A 17,349-nucleotide genomic window follows, 5' to 3' on the forward strand; every position below is an offset into this window, starting at 1 on the left:
CAAAATTTAAATTTTTTTTGCAAAATTTGGATTTTTTTGGAAATTTGTTTATTAAGTCTTTTAAAAAAAACTTTTCTAAAAATTTTTGAATTTTTTGAAATAGCTTAATTATAAACCCCATTGAATTTAATGAAGTTATAGAACGGAATTTGGAATAATTTTCTTAGTCTCTGTAAATACAAGAATGCCTGTGTATGTGTCTGTGAGTGTTGCCAATGTGTTTTCTACCTACTTACGTATTTTTGTACTCCCGAAAAAAAACATTGTAATTAAGAATAAAGAGAGGAAGATTAAAAAATTACGAACAATGATAAAAGCAGTGGAAATCTGTTAATAACCGTGAAACGATGCGTATAATGTAAACACTTGAGCCATCTGCTACATTTTCGCACGATGACTACGTCTGTGAGGAGGCGAGGCTCAGTTTTGCGGAGCTCCTCGTGCACTAAACATCTCGGAATTCCTAAGAAAAAAATAGTAAAAAAACAGCTCAACATATTAAAAAAATCTCCAGAAACTTGAATCATAAAGCATCCACTTCTAAATTCATTCTCCACTTCTTCCAATAATAAAAACTATTAAAGAAAAATTATAAATAAATCCTCAAAATTATAGGCAATATTAAAACTATGAAAAACAATTTTTATTAAAAAAATCAAATTCAGAATTTCATCGAACAGAATTTATTCGCATCTTCAAGTGCTTTTTATGCGTTAAAAACGACTCATCATCAACATTCTGACCCTCGCGACCCTAGAGAACAATCGCTCAACCAGAAAGAATTTAAAACTTCTAAAAATAAAATTTCCCAGAGTTTGAGGAAACTTTAGAACGAGGTCAAGTCGATAGAATATTTTAGGTAAATTCTGAAGTTTTTTTCGGCTGAGAAGGAAATGTCTAAATTACTTCGAAAATTTTAGATGAAAATCACAAACATGTCAAGTCGTAAATATTGAGTCCAATCATAATCGGGGGGTAAATCGCATAGATTAAAAATGGGGGTCAAATTGAATAACTTAAAACTGAGACCTGCGGGTCAAATTATGCGGGTGAAATCGTATAGATCATAACTGAGGGTCAAGCGTGAAGATTACAAGTGAGGGTCGAGCCTAAGGGTCAAATCGCGTGGGTAAAATCGAATTGATTGGTGAAATGACTTGGGTAAAAGCGAAGGCCTAAATGTGAAGGTCAAATCATAGATGGGTTGAAATATAGACTTGAGCTTGAGCGTTAAAATACGGGATCAAGTCTGAAAATATGGATAGAAACATAAAGCTTGAACTTGAGAGTCAAATCGTATACGTTAAAATACGTGTAGAGTATCAGGTCTGAAATTGAGGGCTTAAGCGTGAGGGTCAATTCGTAGGTTAAAATCGTGGGTTATGTCTGAGGGCCAAGTAATATGGGGAAGATGGAGAAATGGAGGGCTAGCCCTGAGAGTGAAATAATAGAGGTGAAATTCAAGGTCAATTCTGAAGGTCAAATAATATAAGTTGAATCTGAGGGTCAAATCATATGGGTCAAAAAGGAAGGTTAAATCTGAAAATATGGGTAAAACCGTCAGGCTTGAAATAAAGGATCAAATCATACACGTCAAAATCGAAGCTCAAGTTGGAAAATGAGGGTGAAATCGGATGAATTAAGACTAAGGGTCAATCCATCGGGTCAAATAGTATGGATTAAATCCGAGGATCAAAGTACACGAGTCAAAATGAAGGCCTAAAGGTCCTATATCTGTAAAATCGTATGAGTTGACCATTAGGGTAATCCCTGAGGATAAAATATTATGAGTCAAACCAGTGGGTAAAGCCTGAGGGTCAAATCATACGGTTGAAATTCTACAGATCCTACTGAGGGTCAACCGCGAGGGTGAAACCATCCAATAACCCCCCGAAGAATGAAAGGAGGTTTCGAAAGTGATCTAATCTACTTCTCCCCGACGTCGCGCCTGCTCTACCAGCTGCTGATCTACCCGATAGTGTCAGTAGGATTCCTGGGGAACCTGGGAGTGCTGATCCGGCTCTTCCTGATCCCCGGCAAGACCTGCCTGAAGCCTTTCTACAGGGCCTCCCTGATGTCCCTCGCCCTCTCCGATCTCCTCCTCCTCGGCACCACTGGCTCCAACCTCCTCGCGGTCCTGTCCTCCAGGACCATCCTCTGGAGCCTCGAGGAGTGGGCCTGCACGGTTCTGCCGTTCCTCCAGACTGTCGCTGTCCTCGTGGCGTCCCTGATCCTCGCGGGAGTCGCCATCGATCGATTTTCCGCGTTCAAACGGAAAATATCGATCTCACGGGGCCCCGGGTGGATTCCAACGGTCTCCTACGTTCTACTCGTCTGGAGTGTAGCTGCTGGAGCATCGTATCCAATTTTGGATCTATATAAACCTCAGAGTCTTCACATAATAAACAATTCAACGATTTATCGGTGGGTTTTCTGTGTTTAGAAATTTTTTTGCCGGGTTTGTTTGGCTTCTAACACGTGTGGGAAGTTTTGATTTGGAAGGGGGGCGGGAGGAGGAGGATGTTATTAGGGGCGATAGATGTCGAGACAATTAAGGTCAGAGTTCATTTTGATACAATTATTTCAGGGGTATTTTGTGCGTGAATGATCGGGAAAAAGCGAAAACCGCTTACATCGGTATCTTTGTCGTCATCTTCTTGCCTCTCACCATCGCCTTCCTCGCGGTACACGTCTTGCTGGCACTCAGTATCAACCAGAGGAAGGCTCCAGGGGAGTCTTCAAGGTCGGAGATTAATCTCTCAAGGGAAAATTCAACAGGTAATCGGGGAGAAACGATTTTGGAGGATGAATAAATTCAAATATATATTTTTTTCCCGCCAAAATCGGGGCTTAGTCAACGATAAATCAGCAATAAATAATCGCAATGCTCAGGTATGAACAATGCCTTCCACTTGTTTCAGCGTCCACCGATCTCGATCGCCCGAAACCGGGGATTCCCAAGATTAGGGTTCCCCTCCCGGCGCATGTGCAAAGAAAGCAAAGGACTGTTCGAGTGATCCTTCTCCTGATTCTCGTGTTCGTCGTCTGCAGGCTTCCCCAATGGACTTTTCTCCTCTTCAAGACACTCGTCGTGGTGCAGGGGTGGGTCTGGTGGCATCTCCAGGTCGTCCTCTCAACCCTTTCCCTCTTCAATGCCGCCATCCACCCGTTCTTGTACGCTTTTTTGAACGAGGCCCTGTCGATCGTCGACTGGGTTCGATTGATCTGCTCGAGGAATCGAAAGTCGATCGATATCGAGAGCACCGAGTCCAGAGTCAAGGAGAGGAGCTCCTCGGGAGAGGTTAAGATTCCCAGGGGGCCATACAGCCCTTAAATGATTTTCAACAAAAATATTATTTTGCAGTTCGATTTTTTATTGGAAAATCTAAAAATGTAATCAACAATAAATTATGGATTATTATCGATATTTCATTGAAAGTTTTTCTAATAATTCTTGCGATGATTTTTTGTGTGCCATTTAGCAAATGGAGAATTCTGCCCTATTCACTTGGAAGATATAATGAAAAAACAAAACTTTTTCAAATTAAAAAAAAAGGATTCTTGTTGTTTTGGTCTTTTTTCCAGAGATTTCGAAGAACAACCTTTTTGCTAATTTTAAGCACTCCTGGTGGCGCAATTGGTAAGAGCATCAGTCCCTTAATCTGAAGGTTGAGGGTTCAAAGCCTGCCACTGAATTATATCGGTTTCAATAAATGAAAAATTTCATTTTTTTACGTCTCTGGAGTTTATGCGACGTAACAGGGGATAAGGTAATTTTTTACCTCATAACCTTCACATTTTGCCCCATTACTTTGGAAATGTTTTGTTCTCCGTCTTCTTTTCCAAACTAATGGGACAAAATAGATTTTCTGTTTTTTTTTTAAGTTTTATTTTTCGATTTTTGTTTCAAATTCGAGGAACTCCTGGTAGCGCAATTGGTAAGAGCATCAGTCCCGTAATCTGAAGGTTGAGAGTTCAAAGCCTGCCACTAGATTATATCGGTTTCAAAAAATGAAAAATTTCCCAATTTTTTTTTTGTGTATGTCAGGAGTTTATGCCGCATAATGTATCGCCTTTATTTAGATTGGGTCATTTTCGACCCCATGATATTTTAATATTTTGCCGTGTCATGTTTAGAGTTCTGACTCTATAAGTTTTTTGAGGTTGTCTCCAGGACTCCCAGCAGGTTCGTGTCGCAATAGTTCGATGGCTCGCGTCAGGTGAGCAGTGGCGTCTTCTCCGGGACAGGATGAGAGTTCTCGAAGGGCTACGGCCGTATAGAGGGCCAACCTCCCGCCGTGCGGATCTAATATTGAGGTTGTTTCCAAGATTCTTCTGCAGATCTCGATTTTTTTTGGGTCTTCAGAGGGGAGGAGCTGAATGAGCGAGTGACCGACAGCTATGCAGTGCTGATGACCAGGATGCAGAAGAACGAGAAGTCTAAAAAATTTCAAGAACAATATTAAAAGGAGCATTATAGAATAAAAATTGAATTCTTTGAGAATTTTTTCATTTATTCTTCATTTCCATTGTTATCGTTATATTTATTTTTTTCTTTTCTTCATTTATTTATTTTTGTTTCATTTGTTTGTTTATTTTTATTTTTGGTTTTTTTTTCATTTGTTATTTTCCATTTTACCTGGAGTACAAATCACTTAGTGTTTCTTTCCTTGCCAAGGCCATTACATTTTCGACCTCTTCACCAAGTCTTTCCGTCAGCTCGAAGACTTCTTGCGATGTCAGAAGACCTGAAGAAGAACCAAATTCAATTTTCAAAATTTTTTGAGTCGAAAATTTTTCCGAGTGAGGATCAGAGGATTCTCACCTGGACACAAATCGCAGGACCACTCGGTCTCTGGGTCCAGTGGGTCTTTGGGGAGGATCACTCCCGCCCCGCAGGGGCACTTCAACGTCCCCAAGTGACTCCCCAACTCCGTCGGATCCTCGCATCTCCCACAGCGACAGGAGAAGTACTTCGTCGCTTGGAGGTGCTCGCGCCGAGCTCGAGTGGCCCATAAAACGTGGGTATAGGTCGTCGAAAGATGTTCACCCCTGAAAAATGATCAGAGTTCTGTGAATACGACGATATCTGGAACACGAAATTTTTCAGGGACTGCTCTACTACAAATCGTTTATAACGAGAGGGCGTTGTAGGTATTTTCTTCTTCACCCGAAAAAAATCGTACTTTTTAATCGGCTTAAGCGCCTTCACAACGATCTTCGGTCGTCCCTTGGAGTCCAAAATGAAACCGTGTCTCGTGTTCGCGAGGCACTGATGCTCCAGAAGGCAGGCAGTCTGGTATATCCCGACGGAGCCCTCCGGAGGGTTGGTCTCGAGTCCATTGACGTCAATCAGCCCACAGACTTTAGAGATAACGTCCCGCCCCATGGAGAACGCCTGGAGGATCGGCTCCAGCTGTTGGAAGACAGCTTCGGCCTCCTCATGGGCCTCCGTGCCTGGTCCCCTGGACTCTTCATGACTCTGGAGGGCTGACAAGGCCTCCCAACGCTTCGGACTCCTCTTCTTGAGGATCACCATCCTCAGTGGCAGCAAAATATCGCATCTGCAAATTCAAAAATCAATTCGCGGACGCAACGTGGATGTGAGCGCCACCAATACAATCGACTTTGATTCACTTTAACGTCGGATGACCCACCGCCGCCCTTCTAACGGCATTTTTTAATTTAATATCGATTTATTTCAATATTTTTCAATTGAACTGTGTTGCCAGATATTTTGGCGACAAGTCGCCGCATCTGGTAACTATGCCTCTAGTCAGGTGACGGAAGGGCACATTAGGGCTCTGCACAATCGGCGGCTGTATGATTAGGGTTTAACGTGGTTTCCCGAATTCCACCACTACTTACTATGGCACAATTCATCATTCCATTTTATTATGACACAATTCATCACAATCTATTTCATCACAAATTATTTCAGTACAATTCATTACAACATATCTCATCGGAATGTGAACTCATCACAAATCTATTCATCAGTTATAACATAACATTTTTAAATACATTACCAATTACCAACACGTTTGGCTCAATATAAGAACAGCATCAAAAACATGCGGAACGCATGATATTATTTATATAGTTGTCGCCCCGACAATGTAGAGATCAACTCAGATAATAATTATCAGGAACAATAGGGGCGATTTATTATTTCCAATCTTACATACGAATAAAGACACAAAACAAATCACACTCTCTCTCTCACAACAACCCTTAGTAACCATTCGAACCACATCATTCTCATTCTCATTCCAAGGGAGGGGAAGTGGATAGTTTAAATAACTCAATCGTAACAATATAATGAATAATGCTGCGATGAATTAATCATGTGATGAAAAATAATGTGACGAATTGTCCACGTGATGAATTTTCGTGATGAAACGTGCCGTAATATCACACAACTGTAATAAGTAGAGGTGATACCGGTTTCCCGTGCAGTCGCTAGCCCGAATGGGGTGCAGTTGATGAAAGTAAAACGGCCATGATACCGCAGATACATAAATGGAAGGAGAAATGGGGCGGATTGTGTAGGTGTCAAACCGAGCATAAATTCGGTGACACCAAAAGGAAAAATGAGAATAAAAAAAAAGATTTAATATTGATATCAGTAGTGAAGCGGTAAACCGGGTTAAGTCCATTTTGACTATTGGCCAGTTTTTGACGAATATCTCGGAATCTAAAAGAGATAGAAATTTTTTTGTCATGACCTTTTTTGTAGAGCCAATTGAGAGTTATAAAAAAGGTCATGGGAAAATTCTGCCATCTCTCTTAGATTCCGAGATATTCATCAAAAACTGACCCAAAGTCAAAATCGACTTAACCCGGTTTACCGCTTCGCTACTGATATAATATAAAATATATCTCACCTGGGGATGATCCTGGCCTTCGCCAGTAGCTTGCACTCCACCCCGTGGCGGTTGTCGTCCAGGAGGCCCTCGCAGGAGAGCCTGCAGGCAAACCAGGCGCAGCCCGGGCACCGGACAGCCACCCTAGGGTCACCGCAGCCCACGCAGACCCTTTGGTCCGAGTGGAGCCCTGGCCCGAAGGCAATTGGCGCCTCAGAGATTATCACGTCGTCTTTGTCGAGGTCTCGGGTTGACACCAGGTGTCTTCCCAGGGTCGGCGAGTCCTGGATGCTCCAGGACCTGCAGGAGCTCTTGTGGTGGCTCCAGTCGCGTTTCTGATGCTCTGGGGTGCAGTAGAACGAGGTCTTGCAACCGGTGCAACGGAGATTCGCTGGAGACGCGCACACTTCACAGATTCCCTCCTCCCCGCCCATTTTTTAATTTGTAATTGAACGATTGATTGATTATGTGTGTGGGGGAGGTCCAGGGAGGGCCTCAAGGGGTGAAATATTTTTTTGTAGGATTTTTGGGGGGTTGCGGGATTTTTTCGAGCGAGATGTGGAGAAAAGGAGAGTAGGTGAGTTTAGGTCGAGATTCTCTCGGCTTCCAAGGGGCGATCCGTGGGGAGGGGGCTGGTAATTTTAGACGGGTCTAGAATAGTTCGGGAGGCGCAGGGGGCAGCGACGAGATTTAGGTTCTTAGAGGCTTTTGCTTACGAGTGGAAGCCTTGTAATGTTTTGAATTCAAGTTTTGGATTTTTTTTTGTATCAAGCCATTAGGATTTTTCGATGATGAATCGATGGAATTTCATCTTTTTCAGCAGACTGTCCGTAAAACGTCGTTTTACGGACACTACGTTGCCGTCAAACGCCGTTTGCGGACATTGTGAAGAAAAATTAGGCTCGTTACTCGGCCGAAAACAACTTTTCTCACACTCGTCGAAAATTTTTTTTTTCGGCCTTGTCACGAAAATAGCTATTTTATCACGCTGTTCATGAAACGTCGCATACGGACATTGTGAAGAAAAATTATGTTCGTCGCTCGGTCGAAAACAAGTTTTCTCAGTTGCCGAAAAGTTTTTTTCGAAAAGTTTTTTTTCGGCCTTGTGACGAAAATAGCTATTTTGTAATACCTGCCTGAAAAGTGCATTTTTCGAAACTGTTTAGTACGTGGAAATTGATTGTTTTCCGCACGGAAAAAGTAAAGGAGATTCCGCAATCGAGCGCAACGCAGGATTAACGCGATGCGTGCAATCGTTTGAATCAATCATTCAACTGTTTTTCGATTATTTTGACAATTGCAAGCTCCTTCAAGTTCCCGAGCGTGCGTAAAGTGAATTCTCGTGAGGAAATCTTCGCTTTACGCACTTGAAATTCGTTTTTTGTGATGCCTAAAGCACTTGTTTTCCGCACTGCGTGCGTAAAATTCACTTCACGCATGCTCTTGAACTTTACGCACTAGTGACACAATAGTATATTTTTTCAAATGTAGATATTGCTGAGCTTTATTCACTGACATCAATTAGAATTTAATTCATATATTAATTTTTTGAATTTTTGGATTTTTCGAACTTTCTCAAAAATCGGTTGTGCCACTCGTTTCGTGAAATCTCTCCTCAACTATTTATTCATCCATTTGCCGATTGGAAAGCCGATCTATGGATGCCACTGGGCAACCTGCTGTGCCCTCCCTCCATAGATGGATAAATATATTCCGAATGTAAGATACTGATCCATGTATCAATTGATTAACATTAGAAAACGTTCATGTGCATCGTGTACCCATGTTTTTTCAATTTTTCCACGTTTGGAGGAATTAATGAAAAACATCAGTGACACAAGACGATGTTGGAAATTTTTTAAACTCGGGTCAATTTATGGATGTACTACACGAGGTAGATGACATCTTCATCACCAAAAGTGGAAATGAACATTTTCTCTTTTATAACAAAAAAAGACAAAAATCAAAAATAGAAAAAATATGATGAAAAATATGACAGAAAATATAATAAAAAATATAATAGAGAAATTTAGGAAGAAATGATTCGTTTTACCCCAGGAGTTATAAAAAAGTTCAAATTGTTTTATCATTTTAGTTTTAATAAACTCTCTGCATTTTGTTTAAATTCTAATTCCATTACTTTTAACAAATTGGTGGATTATTTCTAACAATTTCAAGATCTTAGATGCCAGGAATGCATTTATGGTGAATGGTCTGAGACAGGGGATTGGAATAATTGCTGACGACTTTTTTCTATAACTTTTATTACATAAATTACGAAGTCATGAATTCATTTACACATTATTTCATCGTTAAATAAATTACTAAATCAATACTTGATAATCGTCGATATAACACCAGTCGTTGTATACAAAAATATGAAATTCTTAATAGTTCGATAATTTCTTCATGCGATAAAAAATTAAAAGTAGATTAACAAGAGAAAAAAATATTGATTTTCAGCGTTTTTAGAGGGGGTCGATAGTTACCCCATTAGATAAATCCAAAAATCGTCCTTAGAATTAAAAAAAGGCCTATTTTGCCCCACAGATACTAAAAACATTCTAAAAAGCTAAATTAATCTTTTCCAATTTTTCACTGACAAAAAATTTAAAATTCAAATTTTAATAGAGTAAAACAAAATTCAAATACAACTAAATTTGAATAAAAAAATAAATTCAAACCACTGGGGCAAAACCGGTCGTCCGATTTTACATTTCCCTCTCAATCATGAAGGTGAAGGATTTTTTTTCAATTGAGAAAGAAAGTGAATTGAATAAATTAATTAACACTTTTAGTTTTTTAATAAATTTAATTGATAACCTAGGAGGCACAACGAATTTTCATAGTTTCTTCTTCGAATTGTCCTCACTCACATCGAAATTAGTCTTTTGCATCATTTTTTGCTTGACGAAGGAGCAGATATCCCTGATTGTGCAGATGATGTTGCAGATGATTTTTGAGGGCGACTCGTACTCGTTGGGGACTATTCCATCGACCGATGACTCGAAGAAGCTGAAGAGGGGAAACCATATTCGGGTTCGGTTGGAGTCGCGCTGCATGAGGGCCTGGTTGTTGGCGAGGGTGTGGTAGTAGAGGAACAGACGAGAGGTGATGTAGAAGGCGACGAATACGTCGATGGAGTAGTGCTCGTGGGCTGCGAGGATGAAGAATATTCCGAACATGTTGAGCATCCAGGTGAAGGTGTGGAGGAAGTACATGGTTCTCGGGGTGTCTGGAAGCCGAAGAGGAATTGATTAATTGGGGAAGTTTTTTTGGCAGATTGGACTGTTCCAAAAAACTGGTATTTTCTGTACAATCAAGAAATCTCATTTCCACCACTCGCACACCTATTTCGCTCCCGAAAAATGTTTGTTTGATGCTGAACAAGGACCAAATAGCTGTTTGCACCGAACAGCTACATTTTTGGGTCGAGAAAGTTGTATGAATGATTCAACGCGATTGCTATTTGTTTGTCGTTTCGGCTATTCAATACTCAAATACAAGAAATGAATTTTTAAATAGAATAACAANAGCTACATTTTTGGGTCGAGAAATTTGTATGAATGATTCAACGAGATTGCTATTTGTTTGTCGTTTCGGCTATTCAATACTCAAATACAAGAAATGAATTTTTAAATAGAATAACAATGACGATGTGATAGCAACCCTGTAACTTGGAACGAAATATTTATCATTCAGCTTGACTTTGTGAGAGATATTCTCATCCTGAAATGTCACGGTCTCCCCGCGAATGATCAGCCTCTTGAGCCAAATGTTTCGTTGTTGAAAGCAGAGCCAAAATATCTACATGTTCATACTGCCTCTTCCAAATCTCGAGCGAAACATGAACAAAGTATTACCTCAATTTTCAGCATCAGATCAGATTTTTTGATCGGATAATCTATTGTCGACAGGGGAAATTATCCGCAGAATGAAGATTCTCAAGGTTATGAAACCCATTATTTACTGAATCATCTTATTATTTATTATTATTTATTCCAAATGAAGCAATTTCTATCTTGACGACTATTTCGTTGATTGAAACAAAAATGTTTTCTTAACATTTTTAAATTGCAAGAATTTATGAAGATTCTCCTTGTGTACGGAATTATCATGATGAGGAGTTGATTTATGAAAAAATTTCCTGACATTTCTCACTAAATGAACTTGTTAACGAGATAAATTAAGTGATCAGTCGTCAAAAACCGAAAATTCCCACAGATAAAGTCAGGAAAATTAGCTTTCTATTCATCAACAAAAAAATAAAAATATTGTGGAAAAATTTTTTACTCACATTCAGTTATAAAAAAGTTCAACATCGTCAATGCAACAGTATGTCCACTGAACATGTAGTCTCCACACGTTCTAACCCCCTGAATAGACATCCCAGCACCCCTCCAGATGACATACGCCATGGATATTTTATTGTACAGTTCTCCATAAGCAGTTCTGCGAGCAAAAACCAAAATTAGGCCCTTCATCGCCCAAATAAATGCACAAAAATGATGATTGAAGTCTCACCTAGCCCAAGGGTCATCTGGAGTAGCTCTTGGTTGACACTGGAGATGAGCACCAGGCACTGATAACGAAGTTATTAACATTGTGACACATCTGAGGAGGAAGACTGTGCCAGATAGAGCGAAAAATCTTCTTAGTAATATAAATCTGAAAATTAACGAAACAAGAAATTAAAGTCGGTTGGAAAAAATAAACAGTTGATGTTAATGAAATGCACTTCGATGATTACCAAGGATGAATTTATTTATGTCATTTGAACGTGCAAAATGCGAGTGGTGGAAATGAGATTTCTTGAATACACAGAAAATATAAATTTTTTAGAAGAACCAAATCTATTTATGCTACAGAATTTATCATCTTAGGGCCCTCCTCAAATGTTTAAGACGAAATGTTTGAGACTTGGTAATTATCAACGTGCGAATTTTGGTAGAAATACACTAAGAGAGAAGAGCTAATTCCAAGTAAAGGTTTTTTGGATCAACAAAGTACTTGTCTAATGATCACCAAGGTAGAAATTATGTCATTTGAACATGCAAAATTTCCAAACATGAATAATAAGATAACTCAATAAATAATGGGTCTCATCACTTTGAGAATCTGCATTCTGCGGATAATTTCCCATCCCCTGTCGACGATAGATTATCCGATCAAAAAATCTGATCTGATGCTGAAAATTGAGGTAATACTTTGTTCATGTTTCGCTCGAGATTTGGAAGAGGCAGCATGAACATGTAGATATTTTGGCTCTGCTTTCAACAACGAAACATTTGGCTCAAGAGGCTGATCATTCGCGGGGAGACCGTGACATTTCAGGATGAGAATATCTCTCACAAAGTCAAGCTGAATGATAAATATTTCGTTCCAAGTTACAGGGTTGCTATCACATCGTCATTGTTATTCTATTTAAAAATTCATTTCTTGTATTTGAGTATTGAATAGCCGAAACGACAAACAAATAGCAATCTCGTTGAATCATTCATACAAATTTCTCGACCCAAAAATGTAGCTATTCGGTGCGAACAGCTATTTGGTCCTTGTTCAGCATCAAACAAACATTTTTCGGGACCGAAATAGGTGTGCGGGTGATGGAAATGAGATTTCTCGATTGCACAGAAAATATCAATTTTCTGGAACATCCAAATCTATTTTTTTCTACCCAAAACCATCATCTTCGCACTTCTCAGATGTTGGAAACTTGGTAATCATCAACGCACGAATTTTCACGCGTATGTTAACAAGGCCCTTGAGTACCTGTACTTATGAACAATTAAAACAGTCAGCCAAATGGCGAACAGCAGTGTCCCCGTGACCTCGCACATGTCGAAGGCCCAGGGAATGTGGGGCACGTTGTCCAGGAATATATCCGGCAAGGGGGGGTACTTCTTCATGTCAGGGACTCGATCGTGGACTATCACCATCACGAAGGCAGTTATCCACGTCACGATGAACAAATACCCCAGGCTTATCACTGTTTTCCAGATTTCGGGGGGCAAGTGCGAGGCGTGACCGTCATCTGAGACCGAGGCCGAGTAAAACTCGTGCTCTATTGAACTCTCGTTGTTCGAGGTTGTGCTTGGTAACTGGAAAATCAATTGTTTGTTGCGGATATTACGCTGACACGTCGAGATTATTCTGTTATTGAGATTTCAGGAGGTGGGAGGGGAGGGGAGCGATGGTGGTAAATAGATAAAACCTATAATCATTGAATTTGTTGTCATTATATGAAACTATGCAATAAAAACATTAACAATTTGTTCCCAAATGTAATTGTTCAACGTTTTTGCTTCAAGATTTAAATTTCAAATTTTTTGTGTTAAAGTAACTAAATATGACCTTTTTCTTCATTTATTTTCAAATTTTCTTAAAAGCGATCAATCGAATTTCATGCATTTTGTCATGAACGTAGACTTTAATAAGCTCTATTCATTAACACCAATTAAAATGTAATTTTTCATACAGGTTCGAAAAAATTGATATTTTTTCAAAAATCGATTTTTCAACGATCACTCAAAAAATTGCCATCAAAATGGAATTAGTGATGGCTCAAAAAATTTATAACAATACCCTCTTGATTCTATCAGAATATGATGGGGGTCGCACAATTCGTTGTTGAGTTACAGCACATCGTTTATGCGATTTGAAAGAGAAAATCGGTTTTTCATGATTACTGAAAGAATCATCAGTAACAGCAATTAAATCAGGGCTTGAAAAGTATATTTCAATGGCTTCTTAATCAAGTTGAAAAATGGTGAGAACAGCATCATTGCTTATCAAGTTACACAATACCGTCATGAGCTTTTTATATAAAAATCTCTATCTCTATTAAACTCAGCTACCAGTCTATTATGTTGAATACTTATTCATATTGATTCATGGTCCCGACTAACTTCTGACAGAACCTGGGTTAAACTCTGGCTAAATGCTGAATAAACCCTGATTAAATCCCGGCTATACACTGATTAAACCTTGATTGAACCTCGATTAAACCCGGACTGACAACGAATTCGAGTCGTGAGAGGGTCTGAATGTAGAATTATTCGACAGAACGAAATAATACGCAAAATTTTGATATTTCAATTGATGATAGTACTATAACACGACAAAATAGAAGAAGAGAATAGTGAAATAAGAATTTTAAAAAAGATAACCCATTCTAAAGCAAACTTGAACTAAACTTGATTTGATTACCCCAAATTTATCATTTCAGGTCCCAATATTAGATTAATATAATCTCCCTTTATAACTATTCCTAGTTACAGGTAATTATTTTCCATAAATATAAACAATATTCATTTCGATATATTGAATAAAATCCCCAGTTACAGCTCATTTATTAAAAAACTGCAATTGTCCACTCGTGATAAAAGAAATAAATTACGAAATTACATGTTATTCCCCCTAAAAATCGTCCCCTGAATTCCTCACCTCATGCCTCTGCTGGCTGTAAAAATTGCTGGAGAAGAACTCGATCTGCCCCAGCTCAAACAGCACCGCCACATTCTCCTTCTGCAGCTTCTTGATGCTAATGTACAGTCTCTTGATCTCCCCGATCTTCCTCAGGTTCATTCCCTGGCCCTTGAGATCGTCCTCCCTCAGAGTCAGCAGTGCCTTGCCATCGATATCGTGCGCCTCGAACTGTCTCACCACCCCCGAATGTCCAGTCTCCCTCAGCCACGTCGCCACCTCCTCATTGCTCCACTCCGCGACATTTTTCGGGAGTCCTTTGGACATTTTAATGACCCCTGATGGCCCCCGATGAGCCCAAGACCCCGGAAAAAAATTAAAAACCCTCTTCACCCTCGAAAACTCATAAAACACCTCTTTTCATTCACTCGAATCGACACTACGAGAGTCCTTGAACGATTGCACTTGGAGTAATGCTCTTGCTTTCCCGACATTCTTGGAGGGGTGGGGGGTATGTGCAGAGTGCATCAGCCCATTGTTCCACCGATGTATCACCAAAACAAATGGTTACGATCTTTGTCATTAAATCGATGGGTAATCTGCAGCAAAAATCAGCAAAAACACTCTTTCCTCATTATCTCAGGAACCAGAAGTGATTGGACCCCGAAAATTGTCTCATCCGATAGCCGGGGAAATTTCCGATGAAATCCTCTGGTCATGAACCCATTTTGCCCCGGGCATTGTGAAAAAATTGATCAAAAACGATTTTGACCTTGAGAATTTTGAGTTCTGTTATCAGGGGATGTTTCGCAGATAAAGGGGTCCATGACCAGGGGTTGGAATCGGAAATTTTCCTGGCTGTTGAATGAAACTATTTTCGCGGTTTTCCCACTTCCGGTTTTCGAGAAAATGCAGGAGAAGTATTTTTAGGGTAAATTTAGTGGAAATTGTTGACCAAAGGTCGAGATGATTCACACGTGCTGATGACGATCAGTGATAAGTCTTGAAAAAAATTAGTCAGTGAGTTTTAATTGAATCGCTGAATCTTTGTGGTGATTAAATGTATGTCTAATCTCCAACGAAAACTATCAAAAACGCTCTTTCCTCATTATCTCAGGAACCGGAAGTGATTGGACCGCGAAAATGATCTCATCCGATAGTCGGGGAAATTTCCGATGAAATTCTCTGATCATGAACCCATTTTGCCCCGGGCATTGTGGAAAAATCGATCAAAAACGATTTTGACCTTGAGAATTTTGAGTTCTGTTATCAGGGGATGTTTCGCAGATAAAGGGGTCCATGACCAGGGGTTGGAATCGGAAATTTTCCTGGCTGTTGAATGAAACTATTTTCGCGGTTTTCCCACTTCCGGTTTTCGAGAAAATGCAGGAGAAGTATTTTTAGGGTAAATTTAGTGGAAATTGTTGACCAAAGGTCGAGATGATTCACACGTGCTGATGACGATCAGTGATAAGTCTTGAAAAAAATTAGTCAGTGAGTTTTAATTGAATCGCTGAATCTTTGTGGTGATTAAATGTATGTCTAATCTGCAACGAAAACTATCAAAAACGCTCTTTCCTCATTATCTCAGGAACCGGAAGTGATTGGACCCCGAAAATTGTCTCATCCGACAGCCGGGGAAATTTCCGATGAAATCCTCTGGTCATTAACCCGTTTTGCCCCGGGCATTGTAAAAAAATCGATCAAAAACGATTTTGACCTTGAGAATTTTGAGTTCTGTTATCAGGGGATGTTTCGCAGATAAAGGGGTTCATGATCAGGCGTTGGAATCGGAAATTTTCCTGGCTGTTGAATGAAACTATTTTCGCGGTTTTCCCACTTCCGGTTTTCGAGAAAATGCAGGAGAAGTATTTTTAGGGTAAATTTAGTGGAAATTGTTGACCAAAGGTCGAGATGATTCACACGTGCTGATGACGATCAGTGATAAGTCTTGAAAAAAATTAGTCAGTGAGTTTTAATTGAATCGCTGAATCTTTGTGGTGATTAAATGTATGTCTAATCTCCAACGAAAACTANGATAAGTCTTGAAAAAAATTAGTCAGTGAGTTTTAATTGAATCGCTGAATCTTTGTGGTGATTAAATGTATGTCTAATCTGCAACGAAAACTATCAAAAACGCTCTTTCCTCATTATCTCAGGAACCGGAAGTGATTGGACCGCGAAAATGATCTCATCCGATAGCCGGGGAAATTTCCGATGAAATCCTCTGGTCATGAACCCATTTTGCCCCGGGCATTGTGGAGAAATCGATCAAAAACGATTTTGACCTTGAGAATTTTGAGTTCTGTTATCAGGGGATGTTTCGCAGATCAAGGGGTCCATGACCAAGGGTTGGAATCGGAAATTTTCCGAGCTGTCGAATGAAACTATTTTCATAATTTTTCCACTTCCAGTTCCCGAGAAAATCCAGTAAAAGAGTTTATCCTTTCGTAATTTGAGGTTTTATCAGAGTGACTTTTGATACATGAAGTAATAAAAATTATTGGGTAATTACCAAAGGTCGATGAGACAGTCCGCACGTGCCGATAACGATAACTCACTGATAGGGGTCTTGAAAAAAATTAATTAGTGATTTTTAATTGACAAGCTTTGATTGATCCTTTGTTGAATTGGCCAGTCACAAGCACGCGTTTGGAATTGATGATGAGGTCGATGGCTCCTCGGACTTGGTCGGTTTATCAGTGAGAGTTGCTGTGATTTATGTACCACTTTTGATGCCCGACGAGTTGATTCCGATGGGGGTATTGGGGGGACACGTGTGACGTACCATGTTGAATTTATTGGTTGGTGAATCGAAATTGTTGGGACGAGGTCGAGGATTCAGGGGGTTTTGTTTGGAATTAGAGATGAGGTGGACATGTGGAGTTGACGTTCTCGTTGGGAATGTCACCGGTAGGGGGTGGGCGAGGTGGGTAAAGTAGAGAGGGACATGGTCGACTGATGGTTTTGAGGTTTGACAACCCCTCGCGGGGGGGGGGAATTTATCATTAAATTTTGGAAAGTCATTTACAGAAACAAGTACCCAATTTTTTTAGAT

The 17,349-nt window shown here is 39.8% G+C and overlaps 3 protein-coding genes across 5 annotated transcripts; 1 reads left to right on the top strand and 2 right to left on the bottom strand.

The window, feature by feature from the left end:
* Positions 1 to 432: 432 nt before the first annotated feature.
* LOC107039728 (QRFP-like peptide receptor) lies at positions 433 to 3,425 on the top strand. Of its 3 annotated transcripts, none has more exons than XM_015259492.1 (4): positions 433 to 477; positions 1,845 to 2,424; positions 2,588 to 2,778; positions 2,922 to 3,425. In XM_015259492.1, the coding sequence occupies exons 2-4, from the start codon at positions 1,898 to 1,900 to the stop codon at positions 3,332 to 3,334; spliced, it is 1,131 nt and encodes a 376-aa protein (XP_015114978.1). In that variant the 5' UTR covers positions 433 to 477; positions 1,845 to 1,897; the 3' UTR covers positions 3,335 to 3,425. The 3 variants fall into 3 exon arrangements, with proteins under 3 accessions (XP_015114978.1, XP_015114977.1, XP_015114976.1); XM_015259491.1 differs by having other exon boundaries at positions 439 to 859; XM_015259490.1 differs by having other exon boundaries at positions 439 to 2,424.
* LOC107039727 (SET domain-containing protein SmydA-8) lies at positions 3,354 to 7,410 on the bottom strand. Its single transcript, XM_015259489.1, has 5 exons — positions 6,888 to 7,410; positions 5,187 to 5,564; positions 4,826 to 5,052; positions 4,640 to 4,748; positions 3,354 to 4,440 (listed from the first exon to the last, which is right to left on the bottom strand). The coding sequence occupies exons 1-5, from the start codon at positions 7,298 to 7,300 to the stop codon at positions 4,134 to 4,136; spliced, it is 1,434 nt and encodes a 477-aa protein (XP_015114975.1). The 5' UTR covers positions 7,301 to 7,410; the 3' UTR covers positions 3,354 to 4,133.
* A 1,743-nt stretch (positions 7,411 to 9,153) lies between these two features.
* On the bottom strand, positions 9,154 to 17,177 carry LOC107039722 (sphingomyelin synthase-related 1). Its single transcript, XM_015259483.1, has 6 exons — positions 16,807 to 17,177; positions 14,313 to 14,890; positions 12,639 to 12,967; positions 11,391 to 11,534; positions 11,164 to 11,318; positions 9,154 to 10,101 (listed from the first exon to the last, which is right to left on the bottom strand). The coding sequence occupies exons 2-6, from the start codon at positions 14,616 to 14,618 to the stop codon at positions 9,710 to 9,712; spliced, it is 1,326 nt and encodes a 441-aa protein (XP_015114969.1). The 5' UTR covers positions 14,619 to 14,890; positions 16,807 to 17,177; the 3' UTR covers positions 9,154 to 9,709.
* Between the last annotated feature and the right edge of the window lie 172 nt (positions 17,178 to 17,349).

This window comes from Diachasma alloeum, unplaced genomic scaffold (genome assembly GCF_001412515.2).
Source record: "Diachasma alloeum isolate Michigan unplaced genomic scaffold, Dall2.0 Dall_scaffold_00307, whole genome shotgun sequence".
In the NCBI taxonomy this organism is placed as follows: Eukaryota; Metazoa; Arthropoda; class Insecta; order Hymenoptera; family Braconidae; genus Diachasma; species Diachasma alloeum.

What these genes read in the sequence shown, in the direction of transcription:
- LOC107039722 (XM_015259483.1), bottom strand. Translation starts at nt 14,618, where the DNA reads ATGTCCAAAGGACTCCCGAAAAATGTCGCGGAGTGGAGCAATGAGGAG. An exon ending in ACAGCCAGCAGAGGCATGAG is followed by an intron (nt 12,968 to 14,312) that starts GTGAGGAATTCA and finishes TTGATTTTCCAG; the next exon opens with TTACCAAGCACAACCTCGAA. An exon ending in GAACTTTTTTATAACTGAAT is followed by an intron (nt 10,102 to 11,163) that starts GTGAGTAAAAAA and finishes TTCGGCTTCCAG; the next exon opens with ACACCCCGAGAACCATGTAC.
- LOC107039728 (XM_015259492.1), top strand. Translation starts at nt 1,898, where the DNA reads ATGAAAGGAGGTTTCGAAAGTGATCTAATCTACTTCTCCCCGACGTCG. An exon ending in AACAATTCAACGATTTATCG is followed by an intron (nt 2,425 to 2,587) that starts GTGGGTTTTCTG and finishes CAATTATTTCAG; the next exon opens with GGGTATTTTGTGCGTGAATG. An exon ending in CTCAAGGGAAAATTCAACAG is followed by an intron (nt 2,779 to 2,921) that starts GTAATCGGGGAG and finishes CACTTGTTTCAG; the next exon opens with CGTCCACCGATCTCGATCGC.
- LOC107039727 (XM_015259489.1), bottom strand. Translation starts at nt 7,300, where the DNA reads ATGGGCGGGGAGGAGGGAATCTGTGAAGTGTGCGCGTCTCCAGCGAAT. An exon ending in AAGGCCAGGATCATCCCCAG is followed by an intron (nt 5,565 to 6,887) that starts GTGAGATATATT and finishes TTGAATTTGCAG; the next exon opens with ATGCGATATTTTGCTGCCAC. An exon ending in GTCCTGCGATTTGTGTCCAG is followed by an intron (nt 4,749 to 4,825) that starts GTGAGAATCCTC and finishes GTTCTTCTTCAG; the next exon opens with GTCTTCTGACATCGCAAGAA.